Genomic DNA, 26,454 nt, shown 5'->3' with positions numbered 1-26,454 from the left:
TCTCTGACCTGGCATTTTATATGACCTTGAAAAAAATCCCTTAAAAGAAATTAACTAGCATCCCCTTTTCTACATAGTAGTTACGTAATACATTCAGTTTGAATTTGAATTAAACTGTGTTGCAGAAAAATTCAGTATGAATTAAATTGTGATGTAGAAAAATGCACCTCCTCAGTTAGAAATCAGGAGACCCAAGTTATTCTGGTATCACAACATAACCAGTTCATTCAGAAAGATACCTGACTTCTCAGCTTATTTGGACTCATATACTAGATACTTTTAAGAATATTTCCAGTCCTTAATTATTGTCGTGTCTGACTCTTCGCAACCCCATGAATTGGGGCCTTCCAGGCTCCTCTGTCTACGGGATTCTCTAGGCAAGAATACTGGAGTGGGTAGCCATTTCTTTCTCCCGGGAATCTTCCAGACCCAGGGGTTGAACCCGAGTCCCCCGCATTACAGGCAGATTCCTTACCGTCTGAGCCACCAGGGAACCCCCTTCTTAATTATTGTGATTTAATACAGTATGCTAGAGTATGAACTCTTCAGTGGCTGCTTTGGATCCTTGCTTAAGGTTACTTCTCAGTTGCTTTCTGGATTTGAGTGCCCTGAGGTTTCAAAGATATTTTGAACTATTTATTGCACCATTTAAGTTTAGCTTTTTGGTCGCAGCTGGAAATGACTTGTGAAGAGGAGACTAGGAAATCTTTCAGCTTAATCTAAAGATAAGCCTTATCACATGGTGAGTATGCCCAGGCAAACATCTGATAGGGATTGGCCAGTGCTGGATGGTAGAGTTGAGTTTTGTCTACACTGTCAAACTCTGACACATAGGTATTCAAACACGTGTGCCTTAGTAGGTCCAGCTTTCCTGCCTCAGAGATGAATGCAGTTTCAGTGTGCTTGCTGTCTGAGATTTAGAACTTCCCTGAAGCTGCTGTAGTAGAAAGCCTGATGTAAGCTGATTTGAAGTATAACTCCAGGCCATGTTGCCCTCACTGCATTTTTTTTTTTTTTTACTTTAAAACACTGAAATGAGCGTTTTGATGTGTAAGGTTATGGAATATCAGAATTAGTTCAAGCTTGGTTTGCAGTTTTATTCTTTTTTTTTTTTTATTTAATTTATGTTATATTCAGGAGGATAGTGTCAAAATAGTCTATTATTCATATATGCAATCTCTTCTATTCGCTGAGGGTGAGTAGACATACATTGTTGTTCAGTCGCCCAGTCGTGTCCAACTCTTTGCAGCCCCATGCACTGCAGCACGCCAGGCCTCCCTGTCCTCACCATCTCCCGAAGTTTGCCCAAGTTCATGTCCATTGCATCGGTGTTGCCATTCAGCCAGCTCATCCTCTGATTCCCTCTTCTCCTTATATACATTAATGAAGTGAAATTAATACATAGTTTCTACTTGATGATGGTTCAGTGATACAAATAATTATATAGTGGAAAAGTATTTTTCTCTGCATAACGAATGATAGTTTAAATTAATGGTTTGTGTTACTAAAGCTCCTCCCATCAAACCTAAGAAAATTTATTTTTAAAAGAAACCTGTGTTTCAAGTTACATTTGTATCCCCTCTGCATTAGCAGCAAGTGTCTTATAAAATGCACTGCAGAAGAGATCCATTTGGCGATGCCGCTTTTTGTGCCAACCCAGAGGTTCAGATAAACAGAAAAAGAGATTATAGACTTCCGGAGGGAAAAGCCGGATAGATTTCTGCTGACATCAGTTGGGTGGCGTAGAGGGGAGCGGTTCGTAGTCTTTGTTTTATGCCCCTGGTGCTCTGCTACGCTGGCTGCTGAGGTCACTTCAGAACTCATTCTGGACTTGCTTCAATTTGGAGATTCTCCTGTGCATTACTAACAGCATCCTACTAACCAGGGATAAAAACTTTTTGTACTTACTTACTCATTCAACAGATGACTGCCAGTTACGGACCAGGCCCTATGCTAACGGTTGGGGGTGGGGGTTGCAGGCTCCTGAGTAAATAAACGGTTACAGAAGCTGTTAAATGCAATGAAGGGTTGTATCATAAGGTGCTCCAAAAGGCAGTGAGGTGAGGTAGTTGAGAACACTCTTTGAAGAGGGACATTAAAGGATGAGAAGCCAGTCAAGCTCTACACCATATAAAAGCAGCAGTTTTTGTGCTTAGCAGTCAAAACTCAGACTCATCTCTTCTAAATTATAAATTCCCCTACTGAAAGAGTAATAAATTACATGTAATTAGAAATAAAGCTGTTGTTAATGGGACTATTTACTCATTAATCTAACATAGATTCTTGAGGCCAGGTAGAGTTTAGAACGTTATTCCCTGTCTCTTTATAGACCAGTCGTTTCATTATTTGTACTTTAAACACTGTTTTCATAGTAGAGGGAAAAAACATAGTTATGTCCTGGAGACAGACAGAGCTGAAGGCTAGTTAAGACTACTTTTCTCCCTTCTCCTCCTCACCTCATTTAGCAACTCCTGTGTCCTGCCCCAAACTGCTTAATGAGGTGACGAGGAGAAAATGTTCTGTTGAATGTTTTTTAAGCTCTGTTCACAATTGTATTGTTTGAAAAATACCATTATGATGAGTTTTCATGCCAGACTTTCGATAGATGGTTGAAGGAAGACGATATCAAATTGACCTAAATAAAGATGTTATTGATATTTTTGAACAATTTAAAGATTCAAATACTGTAACCCAGTTTGGGGGGCCTAGAGGTTGATAATTGGGAAGGGAGAAAAGTACAGAGTGTGCTTATGATAAGACCTAGCGTGGACTGTTAGAGGAGGTTAACTGTTACCACATCATACGGACCAAAACCACAATGAGATACACTTTATTCTCAGGAAGATGGCTAAAGTGAAAGACGGGTGTTAGTGAGTGTTGACGGGCACATGCAGCAGTTGGCACCCTCACCCATTGTCCACATGACTGAAAAGGGTGCGGCCACTTGGGAAAAGAGTTGTGTTGCAGTTTCTCAGGAAGTTTCACCCACCGTGCCACCCAGCAATTCCGTGCCCTAGATGGGTATGCCCAAAAGAGGAAACCATATGTCCATACAAAAACCTGCAAATTTGAATGTTTGTAGCCACACGGTTCATAAGAACCAAAAGTCGAAAATAACAGATGTTCCATCAACTGATGAACAAACTAACAAAATGTAGTATATCTGTACAACGGAAGGTTACTCAGTGATAAAAAGGAGTAAAATGCTGATGCATGCTATAACATGGATGAAGCTAGGCAACATACTACGTGAAACAAGCCAGTCACAACATTGGTTCCACATATATGCCCTGTTCAGAACAGGCCATTCCAAAGAGACAGAAAGTAGTTTGATGGTTACCAGCAACTGGGGAAGGGGCAATAGAAAGTGTACTCCCGAAGGAATCCATGGCTGCTTTGGGGGATGATGAAAATGTTCTGAAATTAGGTACTGGTGATGGTTACACACAGTCCTATGACTTTATTAAAACTACTGATAAAGGGGTGAAGTATCTCAGAATAACTTTTCATTTAGGTATAGCTTAACAGTGTTGGGACACATCTTTTGCATATTGATAATGAAAAGGTATTCAGTCATTAAATTAGGACCCTAGCCTTATTTAAAATAATAAATCATTGTGCCAGTTAGTAGCAACTTTTTGTAGACAGTGCAATCCCCTCAGTCGTATTGAAATACTGAACTTAGCACTGGGTGGGTTTTTTTTTACTGTTTTAAGACTGACAGGTGGACTGTTAGATTGTTTTCAGAAAATTTTCATTTCTTTTAATAAGCCTACTATTTTACAGAAGTCTTAAGTATCTTATCAATACAGGAAAAACCTAAAATTTCTTTCTAAATGTTATGAACAAACTAATACAGCCATTCTAACATGTAACCATGTAATGTCTGAAACTTGATAAAATATTAGACAAAGTAAAGAAGTGCTTTCTTGTGTTGTGGGAGATTTGATGTGAGTTAATGTTTCAAAAAAATGTTTCTAAGTTTAAATTTACACTTAATGACATTACTGGGATAGACTTTATTATCCAAGTCTGCAGTTGATTACCAGATCTGAAATACCTTGTAATATTACAAGATTGAAGATACCGATTATGCAAACCTAAAATTTGTCTGAAGTTTGAAAACTCAGATGTTTAGAATGACATTTGGAAAGAACACATGGTGACGACCTCCTTTGTTTTTGAGAAGGTGGTCTTTTTTTTTTCTGCAGTAGTTGCTGACTGTAAAATTTGCTACCATAAAGCTGTCAGGACTGATTTGTTTCTGACTGATTTGTTCAAGTTATGAAATAGTAACTTGAAAGTTACCATTAGGCAGCGGACTCTGAATTTTTAAATATAGCATATTTTTTTAAAAAATTCTGTCCTGTTTTAGGGATTTATTTTCTCATTACCTTTTAGAAGTTTTGTTCAAACTGGAAACATTTGGATTTTGGTGGTTGATCACTTAGGGGAAGAAGCTGGTAGTGCAGTTCTTTTCTTGTTCTAGCTGCCCTCCTCCCTGAGCCCATGGAACAAAGCCTGCTTTGTGTCCTGCCTGCGTGTGAGGTCTCTGGTGCGCCCCGTGTGGGAGCGCTGCTGCGTGCTCTGTTGAAATGCTTGAGATGGTCAGAAGGTAAAGAACAGGATGCTTCTGAAGAGAAGAAATCCCAGCTTCAGTGGATAAATGAGGTCGTTTGAATTGGTCATTTAAGTGAACTCTTAATACAGAAACTTGTAGCCCTGCTTGTATCCACAGGTAACAAACAGCATTTAAGTAAACAACCAAAAGGATTGACTGTTATTAGCCAGAGAAACTATATCTATTGCATATTTTGTGCAGATTTCTTTTGAATTTTGTGGAGTTTCTACTCCATCTTTTGATACCCCTATTTTTCCCTTTCTGTGGTTTGTAGCAGTCAGCTTAGGTTTGAGAAGACCTTACCGACCAGTTCAGTGTGCGATCAGCAGTGGTCGCTGTCATCACTGAGCACCGCTAATGTTACCTAATTCTGAGAAACTGCTGAGGAGCAGAGGATAGTTATGTTTATCTTCATACAATATTGTTATTGTCCAGCTAGTTTTCACAAGAATATGTATTTACATTAACTTGTTATATGCAATATTACTTAAAAGCAGTGTGGAAAGTTCAGGGTTTTTTTTTAATGTTTCTTAATAACGCTAGAATATGTTTTGAAATCAGTCATATTTTATCATTTCAACACTTTTCAACTTACTTAGGGGTTATTCTCCAGCAATTTTTTTTTTTAATTTATTTAACTGCTGGGAATGGAAAACATTTTTCCCAGTAGTTTTTTGCTCTAGACCTCAGATTGTGAGAGGTTCACCATATGTGATACTCAGATCAGTCCCCCAATTCATATTTAACTCATATTTTCAAAACTGATATAGCACAGTGCATGAAATCATCTCTTTGAGAAAATATGTTGAGTGCCCTTTGGGAATGCCAGGAACATTTTCACCAAAAGAGAAGGATCCCTAAGGAGGTTGAACTGAAGGCTCAAACTCCACCACCTGTTTTTTTCCTGTTTAGGTCTTGTAGGAAAAGATAAATATGCGTATCTTTGTGAATCATAAAATACTTAGAAACAGTGACAAGCATGATGGAGTGGAGAGATGGGGGGAGAAGGTATGGGAATGCAAGCCAAGGTGTTTATGTGTCAGTTCAGTTCAGTCGCTCAGTCGTGTCTGACTCTTTGCGACCCCATGGACTGCAGCACACCAGGCCTCCCTGTCCATCACCAACTCCTGGAGTCCACCCAAACTCATGTCCATTGAGTCAGTGATGCCATCCAACCATCTCATCCTCTGTCAGCCCCTTCTCCTCCTGCCTTCAGTCTTTCCCAGCATCAGGGTCTTATTGGAAAAGTCAGTTCTTTGCATCAGGTGGCCAGAGTATTGGAGTTTCAGCTTCAGCATCAGTCCTTGCAATGAATATTCAGGATTGATTTCCTTTAGGATGGACTGGTTGGATCTCCTTGCAGTCCCAGGGACTCTCAAGAGTCTTCTCCAACACCACAATTCAAAAGCATCAGTTCTTCGGCGCTCAGATTTCTTCATGGTCCAACTCTCATATCCATACATGACTACTGGAAAAACCATAGCTTTGACTAGACGGACCTTTGTTGTAATGTCTCTGCTTTTTAATGAGCTGTCTAGGTTTGTCACAGCTTTTCTTCCAAGGAGCAAGCATCTTTTAATTTCATGGCTGCAGTCACCATCTGCAGTGATTTTGGAGCCCAAAAAAATAAAGTCTGTTGCTGTTTCCACTGTTTCTCCATCTAGTTTTGCCATGAACTCATGGGACCAGATGCCATGATCTTAGTTTTTTGAATGTTGAGTTCAATCTTTTTCACCCCCCTCTTTCACTTTCGTCAAGAAGGTCTTTAGTTCCTCATCACTTTTCTGCCATAAGGGTGGTGTCATCTGCATATCTGAGGTTATTGACGTTGCTCCTGGCAGTCTTGATTCCAGCTTGTGCTTCATCCAGTCCAGCATTTCTCATGATGTACTCTGCATATAAGTTAAATAAGCAGGGTGACAATATACAGGCTTGATGTACTCCTTTCCTGATTTGGAACCAGTCTGTTGTTCCGTGTCTGGTTCTAACTGTTGCTTCTTGACCTGCATACAGATTTCTCAGGAGGCAGGTAAGGTGGTCTGGTATTCCCATCTCTTTAAGAATTTTCCACAGTTTGTTGTGATCCACACAGTCAAAGGCTTTGGCATAGTCAAGAAAGCAGATGTTTTTATGGAACTCTCTTGCTTTTTGTATGATCCAATGGATGTTTGCAATTTAATCTCTGGTTCCTCTGCCTTTTCTAAATCCAGCTTGAACATCTGGAAGTTCATAGTTCACGTACTATTGAAGCCTTGCTTGGAGAAGTTTGAGCATTACTTTGGTAGTATGTGAGATGAGTGTAATTGTGTGGTAGTCTGAACATTCTGTGGCATTGCCTTTCTTTGGGATTGGAATGAACACTGACCTTTTCCAGTCCTATGGCCCCTGTTGATTATCTGAAAAAAACTGGTAATCTTCAAGTTTTAGGAAGAACTGTTTGGAGAAGGAAGGAAGCTAACATTTTTGGAGCACATATTGTCTTCCAGGAATATAACAGATGCTTTATATTTTACTTATAAGCCCCACAACAGCTTCCATCTGGCTCAGTGGTAGAGAATCCTCCTGCCAGTGTAGGAGACACAGGTTCGATCCCTTTCGGGAAGATCCCTAGAGGAGGAAATGGCAACCCATTCCAGGGTTCTTGCTTGGAAGATTTCATTGACAGAGGAGCCTGATGGGCTGCAGGCCATGGGGTTGCAGAGTTGGACACAACTGAGTGAGTGAGTGCACACACCCACAACAGTCCGTCTCCAAGGTATAGTTGAGGACACTGAGAATTAGAGGAAGTACTGGACTGACGTGCCCAGCTCTGATCATGGTTTGTTTGACTCTAAAGGCCGTATTTTTATATCATACTATGATACCTGTCAGTTGCGAATCTAATAACATTGGTGACGGGTAGATACAAGCAATGGTATTAATAAGGTTGCCGTGCTGTGCTGAGTCACTCAGTCGTGTCCAACTTGTTGCGACCCCGTGGACTGTAGCCCAACAGGTTCCTCTGTCCGTGGGATTCTCCAGGCAGGAATACTGGGGTGGATTGCCATGCCCTCCTCCAGGGGGTCTTCCTAACCCAGGGAACGAACCCAGGTCTCCCGCATTGCAGGCAAATTCTTTACCATCTGAGCCACCAATGGAGCAAATCAGTGTTTGGCTTTTTTCTATCTGTTCCCCGGTAAAATACTGTCAACCATAATGATTAAGGTGCCAGCCATTTATTCTTTGTAAAGACATTTCTTAAATGTGATTTTTTGCTGTGTTTAAGATTAATAAGGCTTTGAAGAATACGAAGCAGCGAGTCATGTTTTTTGGACATCCCTTCTCTGCTCTGTCAGACAGAACATTAAAAAGAAATAACCAAAAAGACTTAACTCGATTCATAAATTTAAAAGAAAAAACTCTCTGTCGGCCAGAAACTAAAACCACACAAGGAACAGGGAGCACAGACAGGCCCCGGGCCCGTCATCGCATCGGGGTATCAGGCACTCAGAGTGTGGAGAGCGCAGCGAGAGACGCGTGGAGCAGGCCCCGCGGCGAAAGGCAGGCGGCAGCTGAGCGGCCTGGCCTAGGACAGAAGCAGGGCCTGGCCGCGTATCAGTCACAGATTTCAAAAAGCAATGTGCAGACCAGGCTTTTCTAACCACAAAGCAATAAAATTAGATCCCAATAATCAAAAGTTGGCTTCAAAAAAAAATATGGCTTGCCCCACCAGCTATTAAAACATACAGATTATAATTAAAACTGTGGTACCTAATAGGAAATTAGTTGAACGAAATACTAGTCAGTTCTTTTTAAAAGAAAATGGGAGAAAAACTCTATTACTACTTTGGCATGGTCTCAAGGATATTATTATCAAAAAGGCAAAGTGAAGTATTAAGAGTGTGCTACCAACACACTACTCCAGTGGACTGTACGGCACCCTATTCTATCTGTGTTTGCTTGGAGCTTTAAACTGCTGGGGGCGGGGCGGTGGTGGGTGGTAAGTAAAGCAAGTGTATAAAATTCAAAAGTACAGTGTCACAGGTGAACCAGTATTTGAGTTGGTAGCTGAGTCACATAAAGAAGAATTATGTCAGGTAACACTTAAGCTGATTTGGCTGGATATACTTAATGAAATATCTTAAGGACAAAGAAAATGACAAAAGAATTCAAACCTTTCAATTATCATTTTGTTCATCATAACTTTAATATTCAGTCATAATGTTATTTTGAAATAATTGTATATGTATAAAAGGATAATACATATTAGTGTTATTAGAACCAAGTTTTTCAGCATTTGGCAGAAAATATTTATAAAATCTAAGAATCTAAGCAAAACCCCCAAATGATACATATTGAGGTTATTTATAGATGAAAGGCTATATTATTTACTTGAAAGTAATTGAAGAAAAAGTCAGAACAGATGTAAAACAAAATTGGTTACGTATTGATCATCGGGAAGCTGGGTGATGACTACATAAGGATTCATAATATATTTTTTTTCTGCTTCTCTGTGGCAGTTATTTTTAAAATTTTAAATATATGCTTAAGAGTATAAAACTGTACTCCTAAATAACCCATGAGTTAAATGGAAATCAAAATAGAAATTGCAGATATTTGAAATAGAACAAGCATGAATTATATGTACGATTTCAAATGTGTGACATGCCGGAAAAGCAGTCCTTAAAGGTAAATTTATTGACTTAATTGTTCTAAGAAAAGATTTAAGCTAAGTAAGTCCAACTGAAGAAGTTAGAAAAAGAGAATTCCCTGGCAGTCCAGTGGTTAACACTCCGTGCTTCCAAAGCAGGAGGCATGGGTTCAGTTAGAAGAAGAAATACAGGGGAAATAGAGGGGGATTTTTTTCTTGTTTAAGTTAGAAAAAGAAATATAGAAGAAATAGTGGGGGAAGGGAAAACAAAAATGTCATCACCTTATATTAATATTTCAGTAGGTTGAATTGAACTAAGGCATTCTGAGAGAGGATTGGTCTGTAATTTTCCTTTTTTCTAATATCCTTGGTTCCAAATCAATGTTATACTGCCACATAGAAGAGTTGGTCAGTCTCTGGGGAAATTGGTAGGATTTGTATATTACCGTATTATAAAGTTAAATTTCTGCCTCAGTGAATAATGAAAGGACTTAGAAACATTTCAGTGTTTTTTTTCCAGCACAGATTTTATGCCAAGCTGCTGGACTAGGCACTGAGAGTATATGCATGGTTGGGACTCTGTCCCCACCCCCGAGGCCCTTGAGTCTAAGAGAAGATGTGTGTGTGCTCAGGCGCTTCAGTCGTGTCTGACTGTTTGCAACCCTGTGGACTGTAACCCACCAGGCTTCTGTCCATGGGATTCTCCAGACAAGAGCACTAGAGTGGGTTGCCGTTCCCTCCACCAGGGGATCTTCCTGACCCAGGGACTGAACCCATGTCTCTTATGTCTACTGCATTGGCAGGCGGGTTCTTTACCATTAGTGCCACCTGGGAAGAGAAGATACAGATTTGTAAATAAAAAATTACAGTCAGGTGAGAAATGTCAGTAGGCAAAGTCCCAGGGTGGTGCCCTGGAAGAAGATGATTCTTAACATGCATGACAGGCTCTGGGAAAGGCTGGGGAGGTTTGTTCAAGTCGCCTCCAAGAGCTGTACCTATGGTACCGCAGAGGACATGTGAAGATCGTCACACGGAGTTTGCTTTGTGGCCGGGGTCTAGTAAGTCATGAGCTCCGTCAGTGAATCGTTTCCGATTTTGGTAGCAAGGTTGATGAGAGAGGGCCGTCTATGATTTTTCTTTGTTTTAATGTCTTCGTAAGGTATTAGGGATATACTGGTCACAAACGTGTTGTGAAGTTTCCTTCTTTGCTGTTCTCTGCAAAAGGTTGTAAAAGATTAGTATCATTTCTTCAAGTGTTTGCGAAGTCATTTGAACCAGAGGGTTTTTTTTTTTGGTCAATATGTATTAAACAGTGACCTGAAATTTCACCTTAAAAAGTTGAATAGATGTCTGCAAAGGTAATACATCATTCTTACTGCCATTTTCACATAATAAGACCTGCTTACTGAGGCTACCACAATCCATAGTTTGATCAATGTTGTATCAGTGGCAGAAATTCACCAGTATAAGAATCCAATCTGTTTCTAAGTATCAAATGCTGTATTACAGGTTCAGCTAAAAGAAATAACTGACTCCCTTGGCTGTATAGGAGGTACAGTGGTGTTGAATGAGACCAGTCTGTGCCATCCAGACTCTTGTAGGCTTTATTTGGAGCATGCATCAGATCATCTAATATACTTGATTTGTTAGCATTATATTTAAAGATTAATAATCTTGAACTTGACTGCTTAGATTGCTTTCTCTTAGTTACTTTGAGGGATTTATTTTTAATTAGATATATATTATATTTTGTAATCAGTGCATTCACATTATTCAAACTTGAAAAGTTACTAAAAAATGTCTCTCTTGAACATTAGTTCTTTAGTCACCCAGTTCCCTGGCTACATAGCCAACAAGGTGTTAATTGCTTCTTAGTGAAGTCGCTCAGTCATGTCCAACTCTTTGCGACCCCATGGACTGTAGCTTACCAGGCTCCTCCGTCCATGGGATTTTCCAGGCAAGAGTACTGGAGTGGGGTGCCATTTCCTTCTCCAGGAGACCCAGGTATTGAACCCAGGTCTCCCGCATTGTAGGCAGACGCTTTACCGTCTGAGCCACCAGGGAAGTCCCAGAATTGCTTCTTAGCTGTCCTTCAATTCGGATTCTCTGGATATGCATGTAATATATCAATATAGTCCTCCTCTCCCTTTTTATAAAAGCACTTTTCTGTTCTGTACTATACTTTTAACTTAGTGTGTCTTAGACTGTGCCGTGGCATTGCCTATTAGAGCTACTTCTTGTTTCTTTTGTCTATGTCTGCCTTACATATTACGCTAATGACAAGGATGTCTATAATAAGAAGAAATTAATGTATCCATTGTACTGTTGGTGGATTTTTAGGTTATTTCTGGTCTTGCCTACAGAAAAGGCTATGTTGACTATCCCCACCGTGCTTGTGAATAACTAAATATCCTTTTTCTTTGCTAGTTTTTTAGAACAGATCTTCTGTTTCCTTTCAGCCATGAACCAGAGAATCAGTCAAAGTGCTCCAGTGAAACAGCCACCCCCGCTGGCCCCCCAGAGCCCTCAGGGAGGAGTCATGGGTGGTGGCAGTTCCAACCAGCAGCAACAGATGCGGCTGCAGCAGCTGCAGATGGAGAAAGAAAGACTGCGACTGAAGCAGCAAGAACTGCTTCGGCAGGTGAGGCCACAGGTTAGAGACCAGCCTTCCACGCTTGGGGCTTTGTTTTCCTACGTGAAGCTGGGTGTGTTTCATTCGTTACAGAGGAATGTTGTTTCTCTAAAACTAGAGTGACACAGAAACATTCTGTCCAGCTCTGTCCTTGCCTTAGTTTCCTTACTGGCCTCTGATCACATAGGCTGTCACCTGTAAACCTGTGTCACACAGAGGCGCTTGGGCCATGTTCACTGCAGTCAAGCAGAGGTCAAAGGAAGCAAGAGTGCTTTTCTCAAATATACAGACATACCTCGGAGGTATTGCCCGTCAATTCCAGACCACCGCAGCGAGTATTACAGTAAAGTGAATCACATGAATTTTTTGGTTTGCTGGTGCATATAGAAGTTAACGTTTATACCATACTAGAGTCTGTTAAGTGTATAATAGCATTATGTCTTAAACAGTGTACATTTTTTTTTACAAGTACTTAATTTTTAAACACTTGACTGCTAAAAAAATGCTAGCCATCATCTGAGCTTTCAGTGAGTCATCTTTTTGCAATAGTAACATCACAGATCACTGTTACAAATAAAATAATGATGAAAAAGGCCAAAATATTGTGAGAATTGCCAAAGTGTGACACCGAGGCATGAAGTGACAATTGCTTTAGAAAAATGGCTCTGATAGACTTGCTAGATGCGGGATTGCACAAACCTTCAATATGTTAAAAAAAAAAAAAATGCAGTGTCTGTGAAGTGCAATAAAACGAGGTATGTCTGTACAGGGAATTGCAGACTATTTAATATCTGAAAATTTCACTAAGGGAGAAACTCTGAAACATTACTTGGGGAGAAACATCTTTTACTTTAAACGAATTTTTGTCTATGAGAAAACACCAGTATGATAACTCTCAAATGACAGATATGTTTCACTATTGCTGAATCTAAGGTGTGTTTTATTTAAGATGTAACACAGGGTTCCCAAGTTTAGAAGATCCCCAAGTGCCTTAAAATTGCCTGCTTGTGGTGGTTTTTTCACATTGGGAGGGGTAGGTTTAACATTAGGAAGCTGGAAACCTTTAGGGCCATTTCTGTCGGTTTTCTTTCAGAAATACTGTTGGTTTTTATGTGCCATAAGAATATAATGCCTCATCTCAAGTTTCAGAATGATGAAATCTAAAGTTCAGATGTTGGGGGTATGATCTTAGTATATTTTAAAATTTTTATATAAATATTTTCGGTAATAAAAACAATGTGATTTTGGAAGTGTACAAAAGGTGTAAGTGAAAATAAAATCTCCTTTTCCATTTCTCTAGTTCTCTTTTCTGGATGTAAATAGCTAACAATTTCTTATACTTCCCCCACCCCCGCCCCAGACATTCTCTTTATTTACAAACATGAAATACATGTGTCTATACTATTCCCCCTGCCCTAAATCATAGCATACTAAGAATAGGCATTAAAAATATCATTATATGCTACATTTTTGTTGCTAGGATGTAGACATTTGAACCAGGTACTGTTTTCTTCATGAAGGTTATATTTTAATAGTGTCACTTGAGTGTTAATGGAAACAGATGAACTTGATATAGCGATTGAACTCTGATTTGGGATTTGAAGAACTGGTACCTAAGAATTAAACTGAGCCCGTGAGAATTCCAGACCGCCACACCTTTAAACTGTGCTGTCAGTAACCTGCCAGTGTAATCTAGTGTGGCTGGCCCCGAAAGTGAGTAAGAGAGAGAATGCCATTGTATGAGATCATGAAGGGGTCTTGAAAGAAGTATTTCCTCATTTGCCTATAAGAAAGTAGAACAAGGAAGCACACTAACAAGTTTACTATATCTCTGACAGACTTTTAACATATTACTGTAAAGAAAAAATATTTTTCATTTAAATAAAACTTTATCACTGGAACAAGGTAGCACCATCAAGTATATAATTATGTAGCTATTAGAAGAAATAATGTAATTTCAGGGCACGTTTATGCAGCCTATTTTCATTGCTTGCTTTTCATTTTGTCATTACTGAGTACTAGATGGTGTAAGTAAATATAATTTCACATATGAATTGAAGACCATCAAAACTGAGAAACCTTATTAATAAAAAAGATTAAAATCTGTCATTTTGTTGCTGTAGATCAGCTGTCTCCCATCCCCTTCCCACCCGGTGGGCAGAATGCTGCTGCTTATAAAATTCTTTATTCTAAAGAATTTCCCTAAGCCTTATTCTCACTCTCACTCTGGGTGACGGTCCCGGACAGAATAGCTTCCTCTGAAGGTGACTTCTTTGTCTCTTTACTGCCTACTGTGTTGTTTTTTCTTCTGTTGAAGTGACCGACCTGCTCTAATCTTATACTAATGGTGTATTGTTTAAGGTTTTTGTTTTTTAGCAATCAGTATAAATTCAGTTTAAGTCTTGGCTTCCTGTGAACTTCTTCCATTGACAGTTTCTCTTATCACTGAAACATCAAATTATATTTTTCCCGCTTCATCTAATACTCAGAAGTACAGAACCTACCTGAGCAGTATCAGGTTTTGTTTGAGTCCTGACACCCGAAGTCTTCCTGTCCTGTCCTCCACGCTGTGAACGCTGCTGAGGCTTCCGTTTGTTCCGTGGTGACTCCATTGGCTCCTGTCTTCCTCAGTCTGCTTCTTCTTGAGCTAGCTTGGGAATTCTGTGCTATGGTGATATGTCTGGATGGAATTTGTAAGTCAGCCTACACAGCCAAACCATGTGGCTTAAAGTAATTTTTATCCATCTTATTTTTCACTCTTAGGCAATGCGGAATATCAATCCCAGCACAGCCAATTCTCCAAAATGTCAGGTAGGCTCTTGTCTGATGTTTTAGCATTGAAAACAGATACTCTGTTAGGAAAGAGAAACTTGTGCTCCGGGGGCCTGTCCTCACTGAAGAGTGACTGTGAGGCCTCCTCCTCCCAGCTGCTTCAGTGAACATCGCTGTTCCCAGGAAGCTCACACTGGCTGCTCCTCCCAGAAGGGCAGGCCTTTTGACTCCCTGGAGGTCTCCCCCTCAGCCCCCACATTTGATATGTAGTATGTGCATCCTGTCAGCCTTGAAGTGTGCCTGAATTTTATTTGTGTAGCCTAAAGTAGTGCTTACAGTGACTTATAGGAATTAAAAACTTGAACAGTAACAAAGGTGGCACAGATTATTTACTTAGGTGGGCTACTTCAGGAAATCTTACTAGAGTGTAATGATACTACTAGGAAAGGAGAAGTTTTTTCTAGTGGCCGTTCCAAAGAAAGAATATCGAAATCACCCGAAGAGAGAAGTGAACAGTACTCTACCTAAGTACTGTTTTGGGTTTCTTTGTTGGCTTTTATCAGCATTTCTCCCTGGTGAACCCAAAGAAACACTGGTTGTGAAGGTATCTTATTTAGATGCAAAGGTTGTGGCCTCTTTTTCCTTCTATAACATAGGCGCTTGTCTGACTCATGAAGAGAATCTCATTTTTAAAACCGAAGAGATCTCTGTGTTTAGGGTTCACCGATTCTGAAGGAATTAGGAGCCGAGGGATTATTGCACTTTTTTCAGGTGGGCAGAAGCGACCATCACACACCTCATTTTATTCTCTGTAGCTCTTCTGCACTAGGCTAACAGGTGCACTGTGTTGGAATGAACTGTAGAAGTGGGAATTGTCAGAACTCCATTCACGTTAGATACTGTTAACTTGTCTGTCTAGATACTATACTAGATAGAATCCTCATAGAGACCAGTTAACTTTGTGAGAGGAAAATCTCTTTTCTTTATCTCTCTCATAAATGCTTTCTTTAATCAAGAAATCAAATAAGGGACTAATTCATGAACATCATCTTTGCTAAAGCAGTGCAGACACTCTTACAATGAGGGCTGCTGATTTCACATTTGACTGGGAAGAGCACTGTAGCAATGGATCTTTAAATAAAGTGGAAACAGGAGCAGAAATTAATTCAAATGAGATTTGGGATCAAGCAAAAAGTTCTCCATGTTAAAGTGTTTTGAAATTGTCTCCTGTTTATTTTTTCCTGTTAAGATCTTAAACTTTAAATCTGATACATAAATGAACTACCTTCAGGTCTTTATTTTCATACATCAGTATAAGTGTAAATAGTTTCTCTCATTAAAATTATCAGGAGTTTTTAGATACTTCTTTTACTAGTAAAGCTTTATAAAAGTTAAGGCTTATAAATTAAAATTCTATTGTCAATAAATTTGTATGGTGTTAAGGTTACAATGTTGATCCCTTAGATCGTCTAAGCCAGAGCTGGAAACCTGAGATAGGTTTTATGAAAAAGTTTTGTTTTTTAAATTAGCTTTGCATTTGTGGAGAATAAAATATCAGCTTGTTATATAAGTTTCAGTTGTCAGTGTATTTACCTGGCACAATTGGCAAAATGTATGAAATTCCAGTATAAGAATAAATTTGGAATTGCTCAAATACATAGAAACTGGTGGTATTTGTATCAAGCAAGTATTTGTGTTTTTCTCATCCTACGTATTTTCTAGATTATCTTAATGTAGATGTCAGGAAAATTGTCACAAAGAACAGTCATCTCTTAAGTGAAGATGCCTTTAAATAAGGTTACCAAGATAATCAAGAAAGCAAGAAGAAACTTTCCAGTCTCAAAGAACAGACTATACAAAAGAATAATGAAGAAACAGCAATGGGTCCATTCAATACTTGAGTGCCAGGCACTCTTGTTCAAACTTGTCAGTTATCTTTGTTTTTATTTGTTTTTACTTTTCTAATAGAAATTAGTACAGATGAGTTAACAAGCAAAATGAAATCAGTGACGTTATTTTATAATTATATAGCTCATTTGCTATGGACTGTGGGAAGGTATCAGCCTTCAAAATGTTTACAAATTACTAAGTACTTCTGCATAGGATTAACAAAACATGTACTTAGGATTCTCTGTACTGTAGGATTCTCTGGTCATGTAAACTAGTGTCAGTATGGGTGGGGGTAATGCAAAATTCTGAAAAATTCAGACAACTTTAAAGGCATTAGTGTATCTTCTTAGTTAAAAATGGAAATTATTCCCTTTGTTAGGGTTTGTTGGCAGAATTTTGGAAAAACTTGTCCTCATAGAGCTTTAAATTATTTAGTTTCATTTTGATTCACTAGTTTTATGTTTCTAAAGCACTTTCTAATCTCAGGAAAAAAAAAAACAAAAGAAAACTTTGAAACTATAAACATTGTCTTTGCTCTGTGAGACGGAGCATGCATGTAATGTTCAACTTGGAGAAGAGAGAGCTCCCCCGCCTGAGCATGAATGTTTTTACCTGTCTTACGCTTAAGAATGTGGTTCTCACTGCCTGTGGTTCCCATAGTTCCTGTGAGATCAGGCCTCCGCTCTGCAGCCCAGCTCGTTCATTGTCTGTGGTCAATAATCGTCTCTCTTTCTCTCAGTTCTGGTTAAGCCAGTCACCTTCCTTCAGCCAAGTCCTCCTCTGTCTTGTTGCCATGATTCCACTCATGAGGGATCCTTTTCCCCGTTAGGAGTACCTGACTTTTCCCTTCCCTTTTACTAATTAAGATTCTCCATTTCTTTCATAGGCCTAGGTCAAAACACATCCCCAAGACCCCTCATCAGAATTCTTGAAAAACCCAGAAAATAGAAACAGGACTGCTATGTATAGATATCTTAACTTTATTTTTGAGCAAGTAGTTGCTTTACTCTTCATAGAAATTATAGCTTCATAGAAATTATTTATATTGCAAAAAATATTTTGCAGCTAATGAATATTGTGTAGTTGCCATTCCATGTATATAGTAATAAATACACACCAGGGTCAGTTACTGGTTTAGAGGGATAAAAAAATTAATAAAAATACTTTAAGTAAATAAAAATTAATATTACAGTATTAATATTGAACATATTGTACTACACTCTTAGCCCGAAATGGTGAAGAAATTCAGATGTCCATAGTTTTAGTCAAATAGAGCAAAATAATACCTCTTTTCAGAGCCATGTGAAAATAATCACTGCAACTTTTTTTATGAATTTAATAATAGCAAATTTTTGGCTTTCTTTCCCTCCAGACTCTCTTTTATGTCAGCAGATACTTGAAAAGCTAAGATAATCTCTCCTTTTTGAAGTCCTAATGTTAAGTAAATCATAGATACATTTTGGTATTTTCCCGTGAATATTTTTAATGGGCATATTGAAAACTGTATAAGAAGGGAGGAGATTCAGCCTCACACTCTGCGTACTCTAATAGATTATCTCATTTGTTTTATTCATTAAGGTCATGGTAATTTGAACAACGTTATAATAACTTTATTACTTTGAGACCACAATTAAGTAGCATAAATTACAAAAGAGATCTGTCAGAGTGTTGAATCTCAGGATCATGCTGTGGGAACATAAAACTGCAAATCTATTTTGATGATCACTTTTAAGAATTTAAGATTATCATACAGTTCTCATAACTATCCCCAAATCCATATATACACATTTTTTAGTCAAAAAGGTTGTTCTGAAGTTGAAGATAACTTCGGTAAATGTCACAAATATTAAAAAATACAAGAAGCATTCTCAACATTGGTTAAATGTTTTAATAACTTTTGACATAATTGAATATTCTATGGTGGTTTAAAACTGTGTTGGAAAATGGGGTATGACAAGAACCTATCTTGAATTGTTGGAGGAAATGGCTTTTTTTCCTTCTGTTTTTAAAATTGTTGACATAAACTGCTATTACTAAGACAAACTGTTTGAAGGATGTGTATTTTTAGTTTTTCTCCATTTCTAAATTTGGGTTTCTAGTTCACTAAACTAACCTACTTCAAATAAATGGATTGGGTTCAAGAAGGGGAAACTCATTTGTGTGCCATGTATTATCCAGAAATGAGACATAAATAGTGTTGGCTGAAGAAAAGAATTGCTTTAAGAAAGTAAAGTTGACATTAATTTTATAGGATTTTCTATGAATGGGATCATAACTTTTTCATCTTAGCATGATTATTTTGAGATGCATTCATATTATATCTATAGTTCATTCCCTTTTATTGCATATTCCATTGTAGGGATATGATACAGTTGTTTATCTGTTCACCTCTTGATAGATATTTGACTTGTTTCTAAATTTTGATTTTGTGTAGGCATATGCCTCCATTTTGGTAGGGTACTCTTAAGAATTTAATAATCTAGCAGTGTCCAAAGTGTTTCTGGACTACTGACTTCTACTGCCTTTCTCCTTGTTTTTCTAAATAATCTGAACCAAAGCATCAATTTTTTATGGGGCCAAAATACTTAACTATCTTAAAGTATCTTTTTTACCCTATGAGAAATGGTATTGCCATTTAAATAAGAGAAGGGAAATTTAAAAAGGACCAATGGCTCATGTCTAGATTTTGAGTCCATAAAAGTCCACTATATGAACCAGGCAAATCCTGTTTTCCTTGATAAACCATCCTGGAAAGTTCCCTCCAGACCAAACTGGGTCCATGAGTTTTACTTACAGTGTGGATAGCTCTGGCTCCACACACATCCCAGATTAGCTAAGATTTACAGGCTCAGTGGGAAAAGTCACCACATTTTTGTATTATTACAGAAGAAAATGAGCTAAAAATACTTGCTTCCTTTAGAAAAAGTCAAATACTCTAAAAGAACTGTTTGACCTTTGAAATACAGAAGCATGATAAATTTTGGCTGAATTTCGTATAACTTGCTTAGTTCTCCATTTTTGAAAGTCTGTCATACTATTTATTCTGACTACCTTTGGGAAAAGAGAAGCTTAACGAACTTGTATTTTTAGCTCAGTATTCTAATTTTAGACATTTGTTTGGGATAAAAAGTTTCTTTAGAGATAGACATAACTTTCAACATGAAATGTTTCAACTGAAATCAGTTTTTGTAGACAATCCAAATATGTCCCAAGGCTAATTTTTAAAACAGCTATGCCAGATTTACTCAGTTACAAAATAATGTTCATATTCATCCAAAATGTTTTAATTGCAATAGAATGGGTATATTCTACATAGGTATATGTAGATATATACAGGCATTATTTTAAGATGGATATTATGAAGAAAGTTTATATGAAATATTTTTGATTAAAAAATTCAGATTATGTAACTTCATTTCATAGTTATCCATATTAAAGTAATTATTTTTCTATAAAGGCACTAGGCTTTCCTGGTAGCTCAGATGGTTAAGAATCTGCCTGCAATACAGGAGACCCTGGTTCAATCCCTGGATCGGGAAGATCCCCTGGAGAAGGGAATGGCAACCCACTCCAGTATTCTTGCCTAGAGAATTCCATGGACAGAGGCCTGGTGGGCTACAGTCCATGGGGTCGCAAAGAGTCAGACACAACTGAGCAACTAAGCTCACAAAGTCACTAGCAAAAATTCTGTACAACTCTGAAACATTTTTAATATTTTACTATAAAGTTATTAATTTTATGCAGTGTGTTCACTTTCACACTTGCAGTCCTTGGCTAAGAATACAAGGAATTATAAAGGTTACTCACAATGAAAACCCATGATCTAATTGTTCCTCGCTGGCAGCAGCACAGCTTTAGGGAGGAACTGAACTCCCTCAGTTAACCTGACTTCACATTCACTCTCCTTCAAAACCGGGCAAGGCAAAGCACAGAGTCGGACACTTCTGCGATTTTCTGTCTCTCTATGGATGTGTGTGTGTGTTTATGTGGAAGTGAGCCTTACTGTTTTCATATTCACGTAAACTCCAAACTTCTTACATATTATATATAAGAAGTGGGGGAGAAGTTGGCCTGTTTTCTTTCAGAAGTACATAGGGTTTTCCTCCCCAATTCTTGACAGTTTCTTTAAAATATCAACAAAAATGTTTCATCTTCCTTATTGAAGTCTGTGAAATAAATTATGTTCACAGCAGATGAAAATGTTAACAAAAGAAATAATGCTTTGGGGAGGGAGCTACCAAATCAATTTTAGTTAGTTGAAGTCATTTTATCTTTAGCAAATACTGAGCTATGTAAAAATATACCCATTTTTGGATAATATATGTATAAACCATATCAATTATACCTCAATAAAACTTGGAAAATTACTTCTAATCAACCCTGGTTGGTTGGTTTTGGGGTTTTGTTTATTTTTCCTATAGCTAAAAGTTTCATACCTCAGCTGAATAGTCATACCTGGTGTGTTTGGGTTCTGTAATCTCTGTATATATTATTTGTATTATTGGCCTTACCACATTACATTTGTTTTCATGCCATATTTCCTCCTATTAATGCTAACACCATCCTGCCACCACTCCCAGTAAGTAAAGTGGCATTTTTTTCCCCTTGTTCCTTTCAGTTCAGTTTAGATGAATCCCTAGGTTAGTTGCTCTTGGTCTTGACTCATAAATAGGTTTGATGAGAAGTGTATATTTCCGTAGCCTTTCAGGGGGTTGAATATCTTCTTAGGCAATTTTATAAGAAAGATCAGCCTTCTTATTCACATCTCTAAATTACCTTTCTTTGTAAATGTGGCTGGTTGGTTCTTCAGTGTCTGCTGACAGTAGAAATTCGGTTGTTAAAGGCAGCAAGAAGTAAAAATCTGACAGCTTCAAGCAAGCAATGTGGCAGGCTGAGAACATGGAGATTTTGCACATAACAGTTAGCTTTGGCTTCATAAAACCTTAAAAAAATAGAAACGATCAAAAAGGGTAAGACAAACAGTTGTGAAGGACAACATGAAAAGTATAGCCAGTTTATTAAGTTGTTTCAGTAATGATTTATTTGCTTCGTGTTGCAAGGAGTTCAAAACTAGGTATACAGAAAACAAATGCCTTCTTCCCGAGGCACGGACCTCATCTGGAGCCTGTAATTTTACTCATTTTAAAATTTACTGCTGTTAACATCCTCATATTTTAATAGCAATGTAAATTCTTCAAAGTGTTTAGAAGCTCTTTTATGCTCCAAAGCAGCCATTAATTTATTCACTTTGTACCCTTTGGGACAGAGAAGAAATAGTGAAGGAATGATTACAATATCATGTGATAAGTGCTGAGATCGTATTACATAGATACGCTCAGGGTGAGAAGAGAAGCAAAAGGAAAAAGGAGCAAAGCAATGGTATATCTATCTGACTACAGAGTTCCAAAGAATAGCTAGGAGAGAGAAAGCCTTCATGGAAACAGTGAGAGACTTTATTTTGGGGGGCTCCAAAATCACTGCAGATGGTGACTGCAGCCATGAAATTAAAAGACGCTTACTCCTTGGAAGAAAAGCTATGACCCACCTAGACAGCATATTAAAAAGCAGAAACATCACTTTGCCAACAAAGATCTTTCAAAAGCTTTGGTTTTTCCAGTAGTCATATATGGATGTAAAAGTTGGACAATAAAGAAAGCTGAGCGCTGAAGGATTGATGCTTTTGAACTGTGGTGTTGGAGAAGACTCTTCAGAGTCCCTTGGACTGCAAGGAGATCCAACCAGTCCATCCTAAAGTCCTGAATATTCATTAGAAGGACTGATGCTGAAGCTGAAACTCCAATATTTTGGCCACCTGATGCTGGGGAAGATTGAAGGCGGAAGGAGAAGGGGACGACAGAGGATGAGATGGTTGGATGGCGTCACGAACTCAGTGGACATGAGTTTGGGCAAGCTTCGGGAGCTGGTGATGAACAGGGAGGCCTGGCGTGCTGTGGTTCTTGGGTTCGCAAAGAGTTGGACATGACTGAGCGACTGAACTGAAGTGAACTTTGCATTGATCAATGCAAAGAAATAGAGGAAAACAGTAGAATGGGAAGAAGGCAGTGGCACCCCACTCCAATACTCTTGCCTGGAAAATCCCATGGACGGAGGAGCCTGGTAGGCTGCAGCCCATGGAGTCGCTAAGAGTCGGACACGACTGAGCGACTTCACTTTCACTTTTCACTTTCATGCACTGGAGAAGGAAATGGCAACCCACTCCAGTATTCTTGCCTGGAGAATCCCAGGGACGGTGGAACCTGGTGGGCTGCCGTCTATGGGGTCGCACAGAGTCGGACACGACTGAAGCAACATAGCAGCAGCAGCAGCAGAGATCTCTTCAAGAAAATTAGAGATACCAATGGAACATTTCATTCCAGGATGGGCACAATGAAGTACAGAAACGGTATGGACCTAACAGAAGCAGAAAACAGTAAGAAGAGGTGACAAGAGGTGACAGAAGAACTATACAAAAAAGATCTTAGTAATCCAGATAACCACAATGGTGTGATCACTCACCTAGAGCCAGACATCCTGGAATGTGAAGCATCACTACAAACAAACCGAGTGGAGGTGATGGAATTCCAGCTGAGCTATTTCAAATCCTATAAAAGATGATGCTGTGAAAGTGCTGCACTCGGTATGGCAACAAATTTGGGAAACTCAGCAGTGGCCACAGGACTGGAAAAGGTCAGTTTTCATTCCAATCCCAAAGAAAGTCAATGTCAAAGAATGTTCAAACTACTGCACAATTGCACTCATCTCAAACACTAGCAGAGTAACTCTCTCAAAATTCTCCAAGCTAGGTTTCAACAGTATGTGAACTGAGAACTTCCAGATGTTCAAACTAGATTTAGAAAGGGCAGAGGAACCAGAGATCAAATTGCCAACATCCATTGGATCATAAAAAAGCAAGAGAATTTCAGAAAAACATCTACTTCTGCTTCATTGACTACACTAAAGCCTTTGCGTAGATCACAACAAACTGTGGAAAATTCTTAGAGATGGGTGTAGCAGACACTTTACTTGCCTCCTGAGAAACCTGTATGCAAGTCAAGAAAAAACATTTACAACTGGACATGGAACAACAGACTGGTTCCAAATTGGGAAAGGAGTACGTCAAAGCTGAATATTGTCACCCTGCTTATTTAACTTATATGCAGAGTACATCACGAGAAACGCTGGGCTGGATGAAGCACGAGCTGGAATCAAGATTACCGGGAGAAATATCAATAACCTCAGATATGCAGATGACACCACCCTTATGGCAGAAAGCAAAGAGGAACTAAAGAGCTTCTGGATGAGGGTGAAAGAGGAAAGTGAAAAGGTTAGCTTAAAACTCAACATTCAAAAAACTAAGATCAGGGCATCCAGTCCCATCACTTCGTGGAAAATAGATGGGGAAGCAGTGACAGACTTTGTTTTCTTGGGCTGCAAAATCACTGTAGATGGTGACTGTAGCCATGAAATTAAAAGATGCTTGCTCCTTGGAAGAAAAGCTATGACAAACCTAGACAGCACATTAAAAAGCAGAGACATTACTTTATCAACAAAAGCCCATCTAGTCAAAGCTATGATTTTTCTAGTAGTTACGTGTGAATGTGAGAGTTGGAACATAAAGCTGAACAGCAAAGAATTGATGGTTTTGAACCGTGGTGTTAAAGACTCTTGAGAGTCTGTTGGACAGTTGGATTTCATCACCGACTTGATGGATATGTGTTTGAGCAAGCTCCAGGAGTTGGTGATGGACAGGGAAGCCTGGCGTGCTACAGTCCATGGATTTGCAAGTGAGCAAACTAGTCAATCCTAAAGGAAATCAGTCCTGAATATTCATTGGAAGGACTGATGGTGAAGCTGAAGCTCCAATACTTTGGCCACCTGATGCAAAGAACTGACTCACTGGAAAAGACCTTGATGCTGGGAAAGATTGAAGGCGGGAAGAGAAGGGGACGACAGAGGATGAGATGGTTGGATGGCATCACTGACTCGATGGACATGAGTTTGAGTAAGCTCCGGGTGTTGGTGATGAACAGGGAAGCCTGGCGTGCTGCCGTCCATGGAGTTGCAAAGAGCCAGACACGACTGAGCGACTGAACGGAGCTGAACATGGCGTTAAAGACATAATTTCCATCTGTCTAATTCAATCTAAAGATGGAGATGGGGTCATTCTGGAGAATTATCTTTGAAGGTACCTGGATCTTAAATAATAAGAAAAGGGGGGGTTTTTTTGTTTGTCTGTTTTTAGTCAAGAGAAGAGTATATGAAAGACATGGTACCAGAGGAAAACGTGCCACATTACAGACCTACAGTCTGTGGGGAGTGCAAACTGTCTTTGTTTTAAAGTCAGTTGTTACTTTGTAAGATGAAAGTGGGGCTGGGGGATGTCAGATAGAAGATACAGAGAAAACAAGTAAATGGGATCCCCAGAAGCTACTAGGAGTGTGGGTTGGCCTAGAACAGGAGGTGGCAGTAGGGAATCCGTTTTTTGAGCCTGGAAGAAAAGTTGTAAAGTAAGTATGAATGAAGATGGCTTTGTGGGAGCAGCCCAGGGCAACAGGAGGAACCAGAAAACCATGATTGTGGCTGATGACCTCTGGTGTCCTGGTTTTCATGGGAGGGAGCTAGAAAAAGGGAGAGCACGTCAGTGACCGGGGTCTTGAGAGAGTGTGCCAGATTTGGAGTAGTAATCATGAGAATGTGAGGAAAAGTAACCAAAGACCACCCCCCACCAAAAAAAAAAAACCAAAACAGTAAGTGGTACTAGAGGCCCAGCGAAGACCAGGGAATTAATTTATGATAATCTGGATAGCTGTATGGTTTTTCCGTTAGCATTTCTTAGCAGTCTCAGTATAGAAATGACGCAGGCATAGTTTTAGTATTGATTCATTGTTGGAATTTGCTGTGTTGAAACAAGATTTGTATGTGTATCAGGAGTCGTAAAGGTTCTCGTGTGTATTTAAAATGATCTGCTCAGGGCTTCCCTGGTGGTTCAGTGGTTGGGGGTCCACCTGCCAGTTCAGGGAGCACAGATTCGACCCGTCACTCGGGAGGAGGTCGCAGGGGGCTGGGCCCCAGGCACCAGCTCTGCAGCAGGAGGGGCCGCCGCAGCGAGTGCAGCGCAGCCTAGAGAAAGCCCAGGCACAACAGGGCAGCCCAGCCAGGAGTAAAGAAACTTTAAAACATTTTAAAGGGATAAATGATCAGGCTTGTAGGGGGAAAGAGCCAGTAAACTGGAACAGTAAGAGTTCTACCTCTTACTGGGTAGAGCTGGGTGGAAAGAAAAAGTCTGGTCCCAGAAAGCAGGATGAGTATGTGTAAGATTTCTGGGAGAGAGCTTTCTAAACCAGTTCAGGATGTGACCAAGGGAGCTGCTGATTGAAATGCAGTAGTGAACGGTATTGTTGCAGTTTAGAGACCCAGGAATTTCAGCGTTAGATTACTCTATAGATTTTGTGCATGGGTGTTGATAGTTCCCAAGTGGTAAAGTGCAGTTTCAGTGAAGTGAAACACTGATCATTGTCCCAAACGTGAGTAAAGATTGTACAGGCAGGTTTAGTTTTGAATAGCAAGGTCTTGGCTGTACAAATGAGTGATTTAGAGGTATGTGGGGATAAAGACCATTGGAATCCAGAAATTTACCAAGCTCTCATGTTGAATAAATCATCTGCATAATATATAAGTAATAAGATATCGTAGCATGTCTTATGACTAATATTGGAATAATAGTGAACATTTTTAAGAAACTTAACTGGAGTATGATATGAAAATGTTTTCTACTGATGAAAAGTCAGAGGTATAGTAAATACTACCGTTTGTTGCCTAAGGTAACTGAAGAAAATGCTAAATTTCAGTTACAGTTTAATGAAAATAAAGATGTAACTTTTTTCTCCCGTCAAGTTCACAGACCCTCTG

At 39.1% G+C, this 26,454-nt stretch overlaps 1 protein-coding gene across 17 annotated transcripts in view; it reads left to right on the top strand.

Moving 5' to 3' along the window:
- YAP1 (Yes1 associated transcriptional regulator) overlaps positions 1–26,454 on the top strand; it is a 123,616-nt gene that overhangs the window by 87,344 nt on the left and 9,818 nt on the right. For 6 of the 17 annotated variants that reach the window (XM_081545939.1, XM_081545936.1, XM_081545931.1 and 3 more), the window contains one exon: positions 11,711–11,892. In XM_081545939.1, coding sequence (XP_081402065.1) covers positions 11,711–11,892 — 182 coding nt within the window. Of the gene's footprint in view, positions 1–11,710; positions 11,905–14,646; positions 14,695–26,454 lie in introns of all 17 variants that reach the window. The other 11 variants (XM_081545937.1, XM_081545934.1, XM_081545927.1 and 8 more) reach the window with 3 other exon arrangements.

This window comes from Giraffa tippelskirchi, chromosome 11 (assembly GCF_054371585.1).
Source record: "Giraffa tippelskirchi isolate mGirTip1 chromosome 11, T2T-mGirTip1v1.2.pri, whole genome shotgun sequence".
Lineage (NCBI taxonomy): Eukaryota > Metazoa > Chordata > Mammalia > Artiodactyla > Giraffidae > Giraffa > Giraffa tippelskirchi.
Note: the sequence above shows the minus strand (reverse complement) of the source record. Positions and strands in the feature narration are given on the sequence as shown.